The 18,303-nt window shown below is 37.5% G+C and overlaps 1 protein-coding gene across 1 annotated transcript in view; it reads left to right on the forward strand.

Annotated features, from left to right (window-relative positions):
- ttn.1 (titin, tandem duplicate 1) overlaps positions 1 to 18,303 on the forward strand; it is a 323,332-nt gene that overhangs the window by 173,378 nt on the left and 131,651 nt on the right. The window contains 13 exon segments of the mRNA XM_055637723.1: positions 311 to 373; positions 812 to 889; positions 1,529 to 1,603; positions 4,252 to 4,320; positions 5,419 to 5,487; positions 9,250 to 9,318; positions 10,502 to 10,570; positions 11,739 to 11,807; positions 13,166 to 13,234; positions 14,319 to 14,387; positions 15,076 to 15,144; positions 15,934 to 16,002; positions 17,954 to 18,022. Of these exon segments, the coding sequence (XP_055493698.1) occupies positions 311 to 373; positions 812 to 889; positions 1,529 to 1,603; positions 4,252 to 4,320; positions 5,419 to 5,487; positions 9,250 to 9,318; positions 10,502 to 10,570; positions 11,739 to 11,807; positions 13,166 to 13,234; positions 14,319 to 14,387; positions 15,076 to 15,144; positions 15,934 to 16,002; positions 17,954 to 18,022 (906 nt within the window).

Below are 18,303 nucleotides of genomic sequence, written 5' to 3' on the forward strand. Positions count from 1 at the left end.
CTTTGATCCTATCCAGAAAATGATTTAGTGTTTCTTATTTTTAACCAAACTGAAAATCAAGAGTAAACTTTCTTTCTCATGAAGATAATGATAGCAAGTATACTCTTCTCAAAAACACTTCACCAATCCTGAAGCTTGGCATTATTACTATTTACAATGATTTGCTTCCTTTGATTGAACAATTATTCTGCATTTACATTGTGTTTTAGGTATATATATAGTATATGTCTTATAAGTGCCTGGATTGTTTAATTAGCTTTATTGTTATTCTTACCTGAAACTCATCTTAAATCAATAATGTTCTTTAAAGTGCCAGATGTTCCAAAGGAACCATTTGTTGAAGAATCATGGAAGGAAATTACACTGACCAAAGGTATTAACGATATAGGAACATCCCATATAAAGCCCATAAGTTATGGGGTCCTGTTCTTTGCATCAATTTAAAAGCAAATATAATATTTTTGTCTGCAAGTCATGATAAGATTTTACTTAAAGTGCTTCTTGTTCCAGCATGAATTTCATTAATTTGTTTCTTCATCTAACCCTACTGTGCTGCAGCGTGATAGTTAACATAGTTTATGTTTCTTATTTGTATGTACAATTCATCTTACTGTCTGTAAAAAAACTAATGTCAAGTACGATAGTTTCTATTAATCAGTAGTTATATTTATACAAGGCAAAATACAATATTTTATTTTTATTTTTGTCTGTCACTCATCTTAGTTTAGACTATCATTTTCTCAATCTTGAAATGAACTCATTCTAAAATAATCCTACTCTAAGATGATAATAATATTCTTTAAAATGTCAGAACTTCCAAAAGAGCCTGTTATTGAAGTGGAGAAGCAAGTTGCTGTTCCAGGAAAAGTAAAAGTTCCACCAAAAAAAGGTATATGCTAAAAGGAAGGATTTGAGTTAAATTCTTTTGATGTCTGATAATGTTCTGGTCTTGCCCATGTCTCTTTGGATCATCTTTGTTCACACTTAAATCCAGTTTTCATTATCATTGTGTAGTGTCCATTTGTGTTGCGATATATTGTGTCTTTGTGTTATCCACGTTGTAAAATGTCAATTACATATTTTGTACAATAGAGAATATATCCAATAATTTGTGGATTGGTTCTTGGTTCTTGGTTTCTTGGTCCTCCAAAATATTCCAACTGGAATTTAAACTGGAGGTGGTGAAGGGAGGGTCAAAAAATACAGATATTAGTAACTGTATTCGTCCACTTTTACATGAACATTTTATTACATGAATAAATTGTGTTTTTTTTTCCATTTAACTGGAGAAATAGCACAGGATATTTTTTAATTGCATTAACACAAAAAAACTGTATACTGCATTCATAAGTAAACATGGTTTTACTTATTAATATAGGTAAGTTCTTAATTTAAAGAACATTTTCCAATAGCCTTCTGTTATGTTTAGTTTTTGTATGTTTTATTGTGGATAAAAGTCAAATGTAAATCATTAAAGTTGTAGTTTCTTCAGCAACCCATTATTAAATGATTCTATTGTTCTTTAAAGTGCCAGAGGTTCCTAAGCAGAAAATTGATGAACTGAAACCAGCTACCGCTCCAAAAGAGGATGCTAAACCTAAAGGTACAAGAAAACTTGGGGTTTATACAGCTTTCAGCAGTTCAATCGTGTTTATTTGTCTTATAATGCACTAGATATAAACTGGAATAATTAAAGTCTTAAGGGCCTGTCCCACTTGGCCGTCATTTGCGCGTCACGCAGGTGGCGTGCGAAGATTTTGTACATCACAAAATCCTGCGACGTCGCGCGCAGCCGCGCGTCACTGCCTATGTCAATGCGCACCATGCGCGCATCACGTGTGTCGTGACGCGTAAATTACACGCAAATGACGGCCACGTGGGACAGGTCCTTCACTTGCTGCAGCTTTATAGATCTGTGAACTTAAAGATAGTAATCTTAATTTCAACCCTTTTGAAGATCATTATTTTACAAATTGGCTGTTTTCACCTCACAAAATAGGCTATTTTGGATTTACCCCAATTCAACTTTTGCAAGTTCTTGTGTAATACAATCAAAGTTGGCATTGCCCAACCCTGTCCTTATCCCTAATTACTTTAAAGCTAGTAAAACTGTTGCCACTGGTCCCAAATTGCTCAATAGACAACAGTCCAATAGTCCTGCCCAATTCCCTAAGAATGTCAAGTGTTGCCATCTCCCCTGCCTGAAAAAACTTTCCTGAACACACTTGACAAATTCCACCCCATTTATGCCCTTTACACTAATTATAGATTGGCAGTCCCAGTCTATATTGGGAAACTTAAAATCCCCTACCATGAGAATCCTATTAGTCTTGCAGATTAACTATTTGGGGGCTTACGGTACAATCCCAAATAGGTGATCATCCGCTTTTTATTTCTCATCTCCACTCACATAGCCTCACTGGTTGGTCCCTCAATAATGTGATCTTGGACTACTGTTGTGATGTACTCCTTAATCAATAAAAACAATCCCCCCCCCCCCCCCCCTATATTTCACCTGTAGCAGCTGTACCCTAGAGCATTAAGCTGCCAGTCCTGACCTCTATTAGCCAGGTTTCTGTAATAGTCGCACATAGTCAGGCTTCTGTAATAGTTGGAATAGTTCTGTAAATTTCCTAGTCGCGCAAACCTATCAACACCCTGAATTAATTTGCCTTACCTGTCAGGCCTCTTTTATTGAAAAAAAAGTATAATTTATTCCAAACATATTTCCTCACTCCCTGTTGTTATTCCTGCCCGTCCTGTCAGTTTAACTTGCTGTCATTGATTTCTGCATTGACTTCCATCCTTATACCTGCCTCTCTGCTGCATTGGATCTCATCCCCCCTGCTAATCTAGTTTAAACCTCATAGCACTTGCAAACCTTCCTGCTATGGTATCAGTCACTTTCCAATTCGGGTGCAACCAATCCATCATGTATAGGTCACATCTGCCCCAGAAGTCATCCCAGTTGTCCAAAGATCTGAACCCTGCTCCTTGCACCAGCTCCTCATCCAGGCATTTATCTGTCTCATTCACCCTTTCTATTCCTACTCTCACTATCTTATACACTTGGAGTAGTCTAGAATTACTACGTCTGAGGTCTTGCTTTTTAACTTTATGCCTAAATCTCTATATACATGCTTCAGGACTCCAGCCATTTTGTTTTGGTATCTTATATAGCTTGAAAATCTTGGAATACATTCTTTCACATAAAACATAATTGCTGAACTTATCATGGCCTTGATCGACTTTTGAAAGGAATCTCCAAAAGTATCTTGCAGCCTGACTGCATTTCTCCTTTAACAGGTTGCCAGCATTTTGTTTTTGCCATAAATGTTATCAGAGCCCTTACAGGATCATGGCCCTTACAGGATCACATAATTAAAGGGTAGTCATTTAAAACTGAGGTGTGTGGAAACTTCAACTTGCACAAGGTTGTGAATTCTGCACCAAAGGAATGAGGTAGCTAAGTTGTTGGGGGTATTTAACAATTAAGTAGGCATTGTTTGAAAGATCAAGGAATTAAGGATGATGGGGAATTGACAGGTAGGTCGAAATGATGCCTGGGGCACATTGACAGTGAATTACAGGGTAACCTTGTGCAGTTGAGTGGCCTATACATCCTATTGTTTTTATTTTAATGTTATTAAATTATTCCTGAAGTCAGTAAACAATGTTCCAGCTAATAGACACAAAATGCTGGAGTAACTCAGTAGGCCAGGCAGCATCTCTGGAGAGAAGGAATTGGTGATGTTTCGGGTCGAGACCCTTCTATGGCAACGTACCAGTTAATATTAATGGGAAGGAATAAAAACGAGATACTTGAAGTGTGAAATGAAACCAAGACGTGTAATTCCTCGGCAGATCTGGCATCATTCAGGAAGAGTGAAACAAAATGAATGTTTCAGGCATGTGAAACTTTTGTTCATTGACCTTCCATCAGCACCATCGATTTTGAGGGCTAACTACTCTCTTCTTAGATGCTACCAAACATGCCAAGTATTACCATCTTTTACTGTTTTCAAACCAGTCCTGTTGCCTTCAAAGTAATGAATGAGCACAGATTGTTCATGTCCCCTGTGCAACATTCCTGTTCTTGTTGGTTGGCTACTTTGCCCTCCAATATGTTTAATGCAGAACACTAAATGTCAAGTAGTGAATTTTGCTGTCACGTGTTAGTGCTATGTTGTTATATTCATGTATTATATTAGGACAGTTGTATTTAATCTTAAAATCATAACTTTTCTTAAGTGCCCGAGGTTCCTAAGAAGCCAGTTCCTGAACCATTGAAACCAAAGAAAGAAGTTGCTCCAGAAAAAGGTAGATAACATTTTGTGGATTAAGTACCTTGCTATTTTTCATTGTTAATTCTATTATATTCCCTTGTACGTTTTGCAGTATGTATGTGTTATAATCAATATTATAAACTCTGTTGCACAATCAAGTATAACAAACCTTTAGATGGACCTTAGTATGAATGTACTAAGGGGGGATATAGCAGGAAAATTATTTTGTTGTTTATAGTTTTGCTGGCAATGAAAATTATGAAAATCTCTTAGAGAGATTGTTGTCAATGACTGCCACTTGAACCTCATAGAGGCTCTTATATTTATGGCTTTACTGAATTCATTCCACTAGCCAATATAAAGGTGAATGGAGATTATCAGTAAGTAGGTTAATGAAGTAAGCAGTGAACGCGACTTGTGGGATTTGAAGGAAGTTGAGACCACTTTCTGGGTTATTCTTTTTTTTTGTATTGTGTTGCTTTCATGTTCTTAAAGCAACAGTTTTACCATTAGTCTCTATTGTTACTTGTTCCAACTATCTACTGATGGATATATCGAAGGCCTGCTATCTCTGTGGGTACTGCATTTATTTCCTTTCCATATCTTGCATTGCCTTAAGGGGGCTTACAATATATGCAGCAGTAAACAACGTAGCAATGAAATTTCAGTGAAAGATCAATAACTGCAGATTCCTGGAAACTGAAATTAAGACACAAAACGCTGCACATTCTCTGAAGGTCCAGCAGCATTGATGGGTAGAGAAACCGTATTAGTGTTTCAGGTTGATAGACTTGCATCATTATAGGTGAACATTCAGTTTATTATCCTGATGAAAGATTATCGACCTACGACCTTCCTCTTTTCACAGATACTACCTAACTTGCTAAATATCCCCATAATTTTCTGGCTTTAAACCAGTTTTCCTGCAAAGTGATGAATGAGCACAAATTAATAATGTAATATCTTCTGCATGCTTATTCTCAGTAGTTAGCCAATTTTACCTCCAGTGCATTTATAGAAGAGAACTAGTTAGTATTGCATTTCTATATCACATTTCTGTATGCTATTTAACTTGTAATATTAGTACTTTTGGTTACAATAGTTCTAATTAAAATTACAATATTTCTTGAAGTGCCTGAAGTTCCTAAGAAGCCAGTTCCTGAAGCATTGAAGCCAAAGAAAGAGGTTACGCCAAAAATAGGTAGGCTTCTTTTGTTGAATAAATTGTTTTAAATGTTTATGTGAAATAAGGACCCCGCAACTTTTTAATTACTAATTCTGTTCTATGTCCTTGTCAATTTTCATATAATTATGTGTTATTGCTATGAACTCTATGCACAATCAGGGTGTAACAAACCTGTAGATGTGCCTGAGATTTGATAGCGAAATAAATGTCAGGATTATTTTATTGGACGGTAATGATTTGCTGGCAGTAGAGAACTCGTACAAATCACTTAGATGGATCATTGTTAACAATGATCAGGTGTTATATTTATGATTATGCCATCCTGATACATGGTCAAAATAAGAAGGGGATATCCATACTGCGTGATGAGGTTTGTTCACTCGTGACACAGTTTGAGACCCGAGTTCACATCCCATGTACGAATTTACTGTAGGACTGAACTAGAGTCTTGCTACCACAAAGAATTTGAAACAGCATACCAAGCAAAACGTCTGCTGCCTAAACTTTTTGAGATATTCTTCGTAGTAGATCATAAGATTCATTTTGCAATGTGTTATCCAACAACATTTTTGTCATCACGAGGAAACAGTCCTTCTCACTACCTATTAGACGGAAGTCAAATGAACGGAATTCTGTTGCCCCAAGAGAAGGTAGCAGATGTGCACAGCTGTTATTTTCCTGATTTTTTTTTTTTTGGAAACTGATTTTTTTTTTATAGAAACCCTTTTGAATAGTGGTATCCAGAGCCATTTTGGATGCATTGTAAGCTTCATCTGCAGGGCTCAGATCTTGATCAGCCATCCAATTCTGCACAAATCTAACAATAGAGTTTGAACCTCTTCCATACTTGGAGGGTAGCCTCTGTTGAGGGTAAAGCAGGATACCAACTTGGTGCTGAACGCCTCCATGGGTTGTAACATTGAATTCTGCCCTTATGGAATTTTTAACAGTCCACCAGACATTTGGTTATGTTCATGAATGAATCTCCTTCTGTAGTTTGGTCACCAAAGTCTTTAATCAACACCTCTGAAGCTGAACTAATGTGTGATGTTATTCTCTACATGAGCAAACACTAGCATTGTCCTTTTCCTCCCACTGTTCTGCCCTACGCACACTTGCCTAGTGTCTCACCATGTCCAGTCCCTTCATGTATCCTCATCGAAATTCACTTCATCAATCTCTGAGCTACATATACAATTCATTTTTAGGCTTCTTTATCATTTCCTGTACTCAGGGTTATAGTTACCTGTTATTCTGCCAACAACCGTGGCATCGGTAGTGAATTTAAAGATACCTCTAGCTCTGCTAGAGTAAAGTGAGTAAAATATGTAGGCATGCTTTCCCTCATCTACTTAATTTTGACACCTGTTTTTATGCTGTCACACCTGCAAGAAGGAGGAATGCATTACAAGGAGAAACCATGTTTCAATTAACGTAATCTTTAAGTTTGTCGCTGATACCACCGTTCCTGGACAAATAATGGGTAGCGATAAATCAGAGAACTGGAGGGAGATTGATAATCTGACTGAATGGTGCCAGAATAACAATCTTGCTCTCAAGAGTTAGCAAGACCATGGACCTGATTGTTGACTTCAGGAAGGGAAATACAAGGATCCATGAATCCGTTTTCATCTACGGGACAGTAATGGAAGAGAGTCAACGGCTTCAAGTTCTTTAGGAGTAGATATCTCTGAAGATTTTGTCATGGGCCCAGCACATAGATGCAATCACATAGGAAGATCATCACCACCTTTACTCCCTTGGAAAATTAAGGAGATTTGTTTTGTCAGCAAATACTCTTATGAACTTCTATAGGTATACGTTAGAGAGCGTACTGGCTGGTTGCACCGACACAGTTCAGTGCAGAAAGTGGAAGATGTCGCCTGATCCATCACGGGTACTGATCTCCCCAACATCAAAGGTATCTACAGGAGGTGCTGCCTCTAAAAGGCAGCTAAAATCATCAACCACTCACACCACCGTGGACATGTAATTATCTTACCACTACTGTGTAGGAAAGAACTGCAGATGCTGGTTTTAATCGAAGGAGGACACAAAATGCTGGAGTAACTCAGAGGGACAGGCAGCATCTCTGGAGGGAAGGAATGGGTGACGTTTCGGGTCGAGACCCTTTTTCAGACTGATGTCACGGGACAGAGATAGAATGTAGTCGGAGACAGTAAGACTGGTGGGAGAATGGGGAAGGGGATGGAGAGAGAGGGAAAGCAAGGTACTTCTCTAACTTCAAATAGCCCTTGCCTTCCCTCTCTCCCTGCCTGTCCAGCATTTTGTGTCTACCTATCTCACCACTACGATACAGGAGGCTGAAAACCGTGAACCATGTTCGAAAATAGCTTCCTTCCAGCAACCAACAGATTCTTGAACATCGCGCAACATTAACCACAATCCTATCTCAGTAATAATGAAATTTGTTTTGGACGCATTACATGTTTCAGTTTTGCACTATTATGGTCTGACTACCAATTATTACTGATTATTGATTTATTGTATTATTGATTATGGTATATTTATTGCATTAATGGTTCTGTAAAGCTGCAACAAGAAACAATATCATCAGCATACCCAAGCAACTGAGCATTGTTTCTGAGTTTTGCAATGGTGCTAAGTACGACAGTGCCTTGAGGGCTGGCTGTCTCTGTAGGTGCATCCCTTCATTTACTTTCCACATCTTATATTGCTTAAGTCATGGACATTATGAGGTCCATTCCCAAAATCTGCAACCAATGTACAATGTAACAGTGAACATTTATTAAAAGACAAATGAAAAAATGATTTTGGAAAACTGAATTTAAAACAGAAAACAATGCAAAATCACTGCAGGTCTTGTGGCACTGGTGGGTAGAGGAAACGTGGTAGCATTTCAAGTTGATGAAATTAATCCAGAATAGGTGAAAGTTCAATTAAAGGCTGTTGACCTGTCTCTCTTCAGAGATGCTGCTTGACCTGCTAAGCATTCCCATTTTTTTTTCTGAGTTTAGAACAGTTTAATCTGTTGACTGCAAAGTGATGACACAGATGATTAATATAACATTTTCGGCATTCTGGTTCTCAGTGGCTAGTCGATTTCACCCCCAGTACATTTACTGGGAAAGGGAAACTAGGTGGTATCACATTTCTCTGCCATGTGTATTTGTGCTGCCTTAATTTGTTATATTGGTACTTTTGGTTAAAATAGTTGTTTCAATCTTGAAATTATAATATTTCTTTTAGTTGATTTAAATGCTAAAAACATGTTGTGAGAAATAAATACCTCGTTTTTTTAATTATTAATTCTGTTTTATGTTCTTGTCTGGTTTTGTATATTTATGTAATTATTTTTTAAAACTCTACCAGGGTATAAAAAAAATCTTTAGATGGGCTGAAGACAGGATAGGAAAATAAATGTCTAGATAATTCCATTGGCTGAATATAAGATTTGCTGCAAAAATTGATACTGAGTCTGAGGTGAAGTATATGAATGGCAGAGTTAAGTTGAGTTCAATAGAGTTGATCAGAAAGCATGGTCAATATGGCCAACAACATTTAGTAGTTTTAGACAAGTTTAATCTGTTGCCCAATGAATGAACGTAAGATTCATAATCTTACATTTTCTGCGCACTCGTTCTCACAGGTTAGTCAGCTCATCCTTCAGCACAAGGGAAGAGCAAGTACTTGGAATCAGGATTCAATGTCACACATATTTGTGCTCTTTTTTAGTTTGGTTATGTTTTGTTACAGTAGTTGTATTTAATATCAATTTTATAATATTTCTTGAAGAGCCCGAAGTACCTAAGAAGCCAGCGCCTGAACCACTGAAACCAAAGAAAGAGGTTGCTCCAGAGAAAGGTAGGTTTCCTTTTGTGATTTAAGCGCTAAAAGTATGTTGTCAGAAATGTACCTTGCCACTTTTTAAATTATTAATTCCATTCTATGTCCATGTCTGTTTTTATATATTTGTGTGTTATTGTTGTTATAAAGTCTATTGGACAATTAAGGGTATAAAAATCTTTCGAAGGGCTGGAGACATGGTAGGAAAATACCTTTTGGATTATTCCATTGGCTGATTATAACATATGCAGTCATTGGAGAATTTACAAAAATCGCTCAGATTGATCATTGTGGACATTGACTGGATGCCTATATAACTTCACTGATTTCATTCAAATAGTAAATGTAAAACATCATTTGGTATTAGCATAAAGAATAATAAATATTTTAGTAGCTATCATAATTTAACCAAAATTATTTATCAAACTGTTTTTATTACTGAAACAACATCATGCTTGTGGTAATACTATATAACAAAATAAAGGAAGCCATTTCTTCTCATTTCCCTCTGACCATGGAACTTTACCTCCAGGTAACAGGCCAGATTTAAGCAAAATTTCCACCACAAATTGGGGCAAGGACAACCGTGATTTTGTAGTCAAGGTGACCTTGCCTCTAAACAGTTATGAATATGACATTTTCCAGAATACTGGAATCCAGAGATTCACGAAAGATCTCACAATTCTGGTAGTGCGGTCAGCATTGCCATTTCCATGGAGGTTGATACCTGTTTTTATGTTACCACTTCTTGCAAGAAAAATGAATGTGCTGCAGTGAGCAACCTGGAATATGTTCTGGTGATGCAGCTATCATAATGGAACATCTACCAGCATGTTCAAACTTGACTTGTGCCATTATGGTTTACATCAATGCTAAGTCTGAAGTGAATAATGATTAGTAGAGATAAATTGAGTTGAATGGAGATGATAAAGAAAGCATGGTCAGTAGGGCCAAACCTTTCACTGGTTTTTGACAAGTTTAATCTGTTGCCTGTAAAATAATGAAAGCATAGATTAATAATGTTACATTTTCTGCACACTTGTTCTCAGTTAGTCAGTTCCTCCCTCCAGTATAGGTGAAGAGCAAGTAGTAGATATCACAATTCCCTATCACATACAATTGTACTCTTTTAACATTATATTAGTTATAATTTTAGGTTACAGAAGTTATATTAATCTTTAAATTATAATATATTTTGAAGTGCCCGAAGTTCCCAAGAAGCCAACTCCTGAACAATTGAAACCAAAGAAAGAGGTTACACCAGAGAAAGGTAGGTTTCTTTTTGTCGATTTAAATGCTAAAAATATGTCGTGAGAAATGGATAGGACAGGTTAGAGGAATATGGGCCAAATGTAGACAGGTTGGACTAGTGTAGATGGAACATGTTGGCTGGTGTGGGCAAGTTGGGCCGAAGGCCCTGTTTCCACACTGTAAAAGCCCTGTCCCACGGTACGAGTTCATTCCAAGAGTTCTCCCGAGTTTGCCCTGATTCGAACTCGGAGATTTACAGTAAAGACCTCTCGTCGGTACTCGAGGCTCTCGTGGATATTTTTTTCAACATGTTGAAAAATCTTCACGAGTCTTCATGAGCTTATCTGCCATTAGCGAGTCTTCCCAAGTACCTGCCGTTAGCGTTATGAGCCGCTGAGTGACGTCCCCGAGCTCAGATGTACCCGCTACGATCATTCTCCGTGCTTACCACAAGTTTGATTTTTTTTTAACTCGGGAGAGCTCTCGGAATGAACTCGTACTGTGGGACAGGGCCATAAGACTCTTTGACTTTATGACTAAATTAGTGCCTTGGTACTAATTAGTACCTTTTTAATTATTCATTCTATTCTATGTCCTTGTCTGTTTCCTTCTAGTTATGTGTCATTATTGTTATAAGCTTTATTGCGCAATGAAGGGTATAACAAATCTTTAGAAGGGCTAGAGATAGGACAGGGGAATAAATGCCAGTGGCTGATTATGAAGAAAGGATTCCCACCCAAAACTATTGCTGAATTATGTCAGCACTTTATGTCTATTTGTGAATATAAGATTTGCTGGCACTGGAAAAATTACAAAAATCATTCAGATTGATCATTGTTGGCAATGACTGGCCTACATTACTTCATTGATTTTATTCCAATAGTAAACATAAAATATAATTTGATATTTGCAGAAACCATAAATAGAACTTTTAGTAGGAAACAAAATGTAAACAAAATAATATAGGGAGCTGACTTTGGTTACTTCAAAGAATAATGCTTGTGTTAAGACTTTATAACGAAATAGAAAGAGGCCATTTCTTCTCATTTCCTTCTATCCTTGGAATCTTAGCTGGATTCTAAGCCGTTCTAGGCATCACAATTTTCAGATATATATGGGCTGTTTTTGATATGTTGATTATAATCATGTTATATTCTTTATATTTAATCTTATAATATTTCTTGAAGTGCCTGAGGTTCTTAAGAAGCCAACTCCTGAACCATTGAAACCAAAGAAAGAGCTTGCTCCAGAGAAAGGTATGTTTCTTTTTGTTCATTTAAATGCTAAAAACATGTTGTGAGAAATAAATACCTAGCTTTTTTAATTATTAATTCTATTCTATGTTCTTGTCTGTCTTTGTATATTTATGTTATTATTTTTGAAAACGCTACCAAGGATATAACAAAGTCTTTAGATGGGTTGAAGATAGGATAAGAAAATAAATGTCAAGATAATTCCATTGGCTGAATATAAGATTTGCTGCAAAAATTGATGCTGAGTCTGAGGTGAAGTATATGAATGGCAGAGTTAAGTTGAGTTCAATGGAGTTGATCAGAAAGCATGGTCAATATGGCCAACAACATTTGGTTGTTTGAGGCAAGTTTAATCTGTTGCCCAATGAATGAGCATAGATTCATAATGTTACATTTTATGCGCGCACGTTCTCAGAGGTTAGTCGGCTCATCCTTCAGCACGAGGGAAGAGCAGCGGAAGGGGTGGCACTGCCATGCAGCTGCGGCTCACCTGCAGTTCGTCTGTCTTTTCCTTTTTTTTGTTTTCTTTTGTCTTGTTGGATGTATGTTTTAGTTTATTTTTAGTTGTGTATGTGTGGGGGGGGCAGGGGAAACTTGTTTTAACCTCTTCCTTCAAGGGGATGCGACCTTTTCTTGTCGTATCTCCGTCTCCGTCTCCGTCTGCGCTGAGGCCTAATCGCGAAGCTGGCGGCCTCCAACTGGGACCGACCTCGAGGCTCCAGAGGCAGAGCCTGTGGACTCGCCATCGCGAGGCTGGCCAACTTCGGGGCTGTGGTGGCGCTGCGGCTGCGGCCCGACTTCGGAGCCTCGGAGGCTTCGGCCGCGGGCCCAGTGGATGACAACATCGGGAGCTTGCAGGTCCACAGTTGGTGACCGATTCACCGGAGCTCCCGCAACAACAGCTTCGTTCACTGGACTGGATGGTGGCAGCTTCGTCCGCCCCGGTCCGCGGAGTTTGAATCGGCCCGTTTGCGGAGCTCGGATTCGGCCGCGGGACTTACCATCACCCGGCGTGGGTCCCAACATTGAAAGCCTGAATCGCCTCAACGCAGAGGGAGACCAAGGAAGGAAGAGATAAGGACTTTAAGACTTTTGCCTTCCCTCAGAGTGAGGAGGTGCCTGGTAGACTCACTGTGGTGGATGTTAAACTGTGTTCATTGTGTGTTCTGTTACTTTAATTTCTGTTATGACTGCAAGGTATGCAATTTTGTTCAAACTAAAACTTTGAATGACAATAAAAGAAACTCTAAAAGTATTTGGAATCAGGATTCAAAGTCACACATATTTGTGCTCTTTTTTATATTGGTTATGTTTTGTTACAGTAGTTGTATTTAATATCAATTTTATAATATTTCTTGAAGAGCCCGAAGTACCTAAGAAGCCAGCGCCTGTACCATTGAAACCAAAGAAAGAGGTTGCTCCAGAGAAAGGTAGGTTTCCTTTTGTGATTTAAGCGCTAAAAGTATGTTGTCAGAAATGTACCTTGCCACTTTTTAAATTATTAATTCCATTCTATGTCCATGTCTGTTTTTATATATTTGGGTGTTATTGTTGTTATAAAGTCTATTGGACAATTAAGGGTATAAAAATCTTTCGAAGGGCTGGAGACATGGTAGGAAAATACCTTTTGGATTATTCCATTGGCTGATTATAACATTGCTGTCATCGGAGAATTTACAAATTTCACTCAGATCATTGTTGACATTGACTGGATGCCTATATAACTTCACTGATTTCATTCAAATAGTAAACATAAAACATCATTTGATCTTTGCATAAAGAATAAATAGTATGTTTAGCAATCATTAATTTAACCAAAATGATTTATCGAGCTGTTTTTGTTACTGAAACAACATCATGCTCGTGTTAATAATTTATAACTTGAAATAAAGGAAACAATTTCTTCTCATTTCCCTCTAACCATGGAACTTTACCTCCACGTAACAGGCCAGATTTAGGCAAATTTCCACCACAAATTGGGGCAAGGACAACCGTGATTTTTTCGTCAAGGTGACCTTGCCTCCAAACAGTTATGAATACTGAAATCCACCTGTTTTTATGTTACCACTTCTTGCAAGAAAAAGGAATGTGCTGCAGTGAGCAACCTGGAATATGTTTTGGTGATGCAACTATCATAATGGAACATTTACCAACATGTTCAAACTTGACTTGTGCCATTATGGTTTACATCAATGCTAAGTCTGAAGTGAATAATGATTAGTAGAGATGAATGGAGATGATAAAGAAAGCATGGTCAGTAGGGCCAAACCTTTCACTGGTTTTTGACAAGTTTAATCTGTTGCCTGTAAAGTAATGAAAACATAGATGAATAATGTAACATTTTCTGCACACTTGTTCTCGGTTAGTCAGTTCCTCCCTCCAGTTTAGGAGAAGAGCAAGTAGTAATTATCATGATTCCCTATCAAATACATTTGTACTCTTTTAGCATTATATTAGTAATAATTTTAGGTTACAGAAGTTGTATTAATCTTAAAATTATAATATATTTTGAAGTGCCCGAAGTTCCCAAGAAGCCAACTCCTGAACCATTGAAACCAAAGAAAGAGGTTACCCCAGAGAAAGGTAGGTTTCTTTTTGTCGATTTAAATGCTAAAAATATGTCGTGAGAAATGGATAGGACAGGTTTAGAGGAATATGGGCCAAATGCAGGCAGGTTGGACTAGTGTAGATGGAACATGTTGGCCGGTGTGGGCAAGTTGGGCCGAAGGCCCTGTTTCCACACTGTAATACTTTTTAACTTCATGACTCTAAATTAGTACCTTGCTACTTTTTTATTATTAATTCTATTCTATGTCCTTGTCTGTTTATATATATTTGTGTGTTCTTATTATTATAAATGCTATTGAACAATCAAAGGTATAAACACTCTTTAGTCGGGCTGGAGACTTGGTCGGAAAATAAATGTCAGGATTATCCCATTGGATGATTATGATTTGCAGCCAATGGGGATTTTTCAAAAAATACCTAGATTGATCGATCCTTGGTCAGTATGGCCAACATCTTTTTCTGGTCTTCGACAAGTTCAATGTATTTCCGTAAGGTCATGAATGAGCATAAATTAACAATGTTACCTTTTCTGCACACTTGTTCTGTGTGGTTAGTTAGTTTCTCCTCAAGTACAGGATAATACCAAGTACTAGTTATCACGATTCTCTGTAACTATATTTATGCTCCCTTTACTTGATATATCGGTTATGATTTTAGGTTTATAATAGTTGCATTTAATCTTAAAATATAATATTTCTTGAAGTGCCTGAAGTTCCTAAGAAGCCAACTCCTGAACCATTGAAACCAAAGAAAGAGGTTATTCCAGAAAAAGGTAGATATCTTTTCATTGATTTAAATGCTAAAAATATGTTGTGAGAAATATGTACTTTTCTACTAATCCATTAGTTTGATTCTATTAATTCTGTCCTTGACTGTTTTGATATATTCTAACAGTGTTATTATTGTTATAAACTCTATTCCACAATTGAGGGTATTACAAATCTTAAAAGCCCTGTCCCGCTGTACGAGTTCATTCAAAGAGTTCTCCCGAGTTTGCCCTGATTCGAACTCGGAGATTTACGGTAATGGTCGCTCGTCGGTACTCGGGGCTCTCGTGGACCTTTTTCAACATGTTGAAAAATCTTCACGAGTCTTCCCGAGCTTACCTGCGGTTAGCGTCACAAGCCGCTAAGAGACGTCCCCGAGCTCTGACGTACCCGCTACGTTCATTCTCCGTGTTTACCACGAGTTTGATTTTTTTTTTTAAACTCGGGAGAGCTCTTGAATGAACTCATACCGTGGGACAGGGCCATTAGATGGACTGAAGATATGATAGGAATATAAATGTCCTGATTATTTAGAAAGCATGGTCAACATCTTTTTCTGGTTTTAGACAAGTTTAATCTGTTGCCCATAAAGTAATGAATGAACATAGATGAACAATGTTACATTTCCTACACACTCGTTCTTGGTGGTTATTCAGGTTTCCTTTAGTACTAGAGAATAGCAAGTACTGGATATCACACTTTTTTCCACATATATTTGTGCTCTCTTTATTTGTTATTGGTGCTTTTAGTTATAATAGCTATACTTAATCTCAACATTGTAAATTATCTTGAAGTGCCTGAGGTTCTGAAAAAGCCAGCTCCTGAACCATTGAAACCAAAGAAAGAAGTTACTCAAGAGAAAGGTAGGCTTTTTACAGATTTAACTGCCTAAAAAAATACTTTATGAGTAGATATTTTGCTATTTTTTAATTATTGATTATATTCTATGTCTTTGACAATTTTGAAATATGTACAGTGCCCTCCATAATGTTTGGGACAAAGACCCATCATTTATTTATTTGCCTCTGTACTCCACAATTTGAGATTTGTAATATAAAAAAATCACACGTGGTTACAGTGCACATTGTCAGATTTTATTAAAGGGTATTTTTATACATTTTGGTTTCACCAGGTAGAAATTCCAGCTGTGTTATACATAGTCCCCCCATTTCAGGGCACCATAATGTTTGGGACACGTGGTTTCACAGGTATTTTTAATTGCTCAGGTTTGTTTAAATGCCTCCTTAATGCAGGTATAAGAGAGCTTGCAGCACCTAGTCTTTCCTCCAGTCTTTTCATCACCTTTGGAAACTTTTATTGCTACTTATCAACATGCGGACCAAAGTTGTGCCAATGAAAGTCAAAGAAGCCACTGTGGGCTAAGAAACAAGTATAAAACTGTTAGAGATATCAGCAAAACTTTAAGCTTACCAAAATCAACTGTTTGGAACACCATTGAGAAGAAAGAGAGCACAGGTGAGCTTACTAATCGCAAAGGGGCTGGCAAGCCAAGAAAGACCTCTACAGCTGATGACAGAAGAATCCCCAAACACCTGTACGACAGTTCAGAAACACTTCAGGGATCAGGTGTGGATTTGTCAATGACCACTGTCCGCAGAAGACTTCAAGAACAGAAATACAGAGGCTACACTGCAAGATACAAACCATTGTTTAGCCGCAAAAATAGGATGGCCAGGATACATTTTGTCAAGAAGTACAGATGAGGCGAAGACGATTAACTGATATCAGAGTGATGGCAAGAGCAAAATATGGAGGAGAAAAGGAACTGCCCAAGATCCAAAGCATACCACCTCAACTGTGAAACACAGTGGTGGGGGTGTTATGGCCTGGGCATGTACAGCTGCTGAAGGTACTGGCTCACATCGTGTATAGACGCATCCTATCTGCTCAAGTTCCAAACAAATGCCTCAAAACTCATTGGCCGGCGGTTCATTCTACAGCAAGACAATGAACCCAAACATACCGCTAAAGCAACAAAGGTGTTTTTCAAAGCTAAAAAATTGTCAATTCTTGAGTGGCCAAGTCAATCACCCGATCTGAACCCAACTGAGCATGCCTTTTATATGCTGAAGAGAAAACTGAAGGGGACTAGCCCCCAAAACAAGCATCAGCTAAATATGGCTGCAATACAGGCCTGGCAGAGCATCACCAGAGAAGACACCCAGCAACTGGTGGTGTCCATGAATCGCAGCCTTCAAGCAGTCATTGCATCCAAAGGATATGCAACAAAATACTAAACATGACTACTTTCAGTTTCATGACATTGCTGTGTCCCAAACATTATGGTGCCCTGAAATGGGGGACTAACAAAATGTATAAAAATGGCCTTTATTAAAATCTGACAATGCATTTTAACCACAAGTTTTTTTCTATTACTAATCTCAAATTGTGGAGTACAGAGGCAAATAAATAAACAATGGGTTTTTGTCCCAAACATTATGGAGGGCACTGTGTGTATTATTGTTATAAATTCTATTGAACAATTATCATTGAACCATTCTATTGATAAAAAATAATTAACCTGAAAGGTTAACTCTTTCTAAGTTCACAAATCCTAGCTCTCCTGCCAATACTGTTTTTGGACTAGTTTAGCGTGTTGTTTGCAAGGTAATCATGTACCATTTTCTCCATTACTACAGTTAGCAATTTCTCATCCAGTTTGTTTTCTGGAGAAGATTAAATATTAGGTACTGAATAGTACAGCCTCATTGTTTGTGTTATGTGAGCTTGTTTTATTGGTACGTATGGTTATAATAGTTCCATATAATCTTAAAAATGTAATATTTCTTGAAGTGCCCGAAGTTCCCAAGAAGCCAACTCCTGAACCACTGAAACTGAAGAAAGTGCTTACTCCAGAAAAAGGTAGATATCTTTTTGTTGGTTTAAATGCAAAAAAATATTATGTAACGATTAAGTACCTTGCTACTTTCTAATTATTAATTCTATTCTCTGCTCTTGTTTCTTTTGATATATGTATGTGTTGTTATTGTTATAAACCCTATTGCACAATCAAGGGTATTGCACATAGTGGAAAAGTTATGCGGTGTTCACACTTTACAATGAAACCCAGTTTCTTATTTGAATAGGTATAAAAGTCAATCTTAGAGGTGTATTATGCGTGCTTTGTTGTGTCCATGCTTTGT

This window comes from Leucoraja erinacea, chromosome 7 (assembly GCF_028641065.1).
Source record: "Leucoraja erinacea ecotype New England chromosome 7, Leri_hhj_1, whole genome shotgun sequence".
Classification (NCBI taxonomy): domain Eukaryota; kingdom Metazoa; phylum Chordata; class Chondrichthyes; order Rajiformes; family Rajidae; genus Leucoraja; species Leucoraja erinaceus.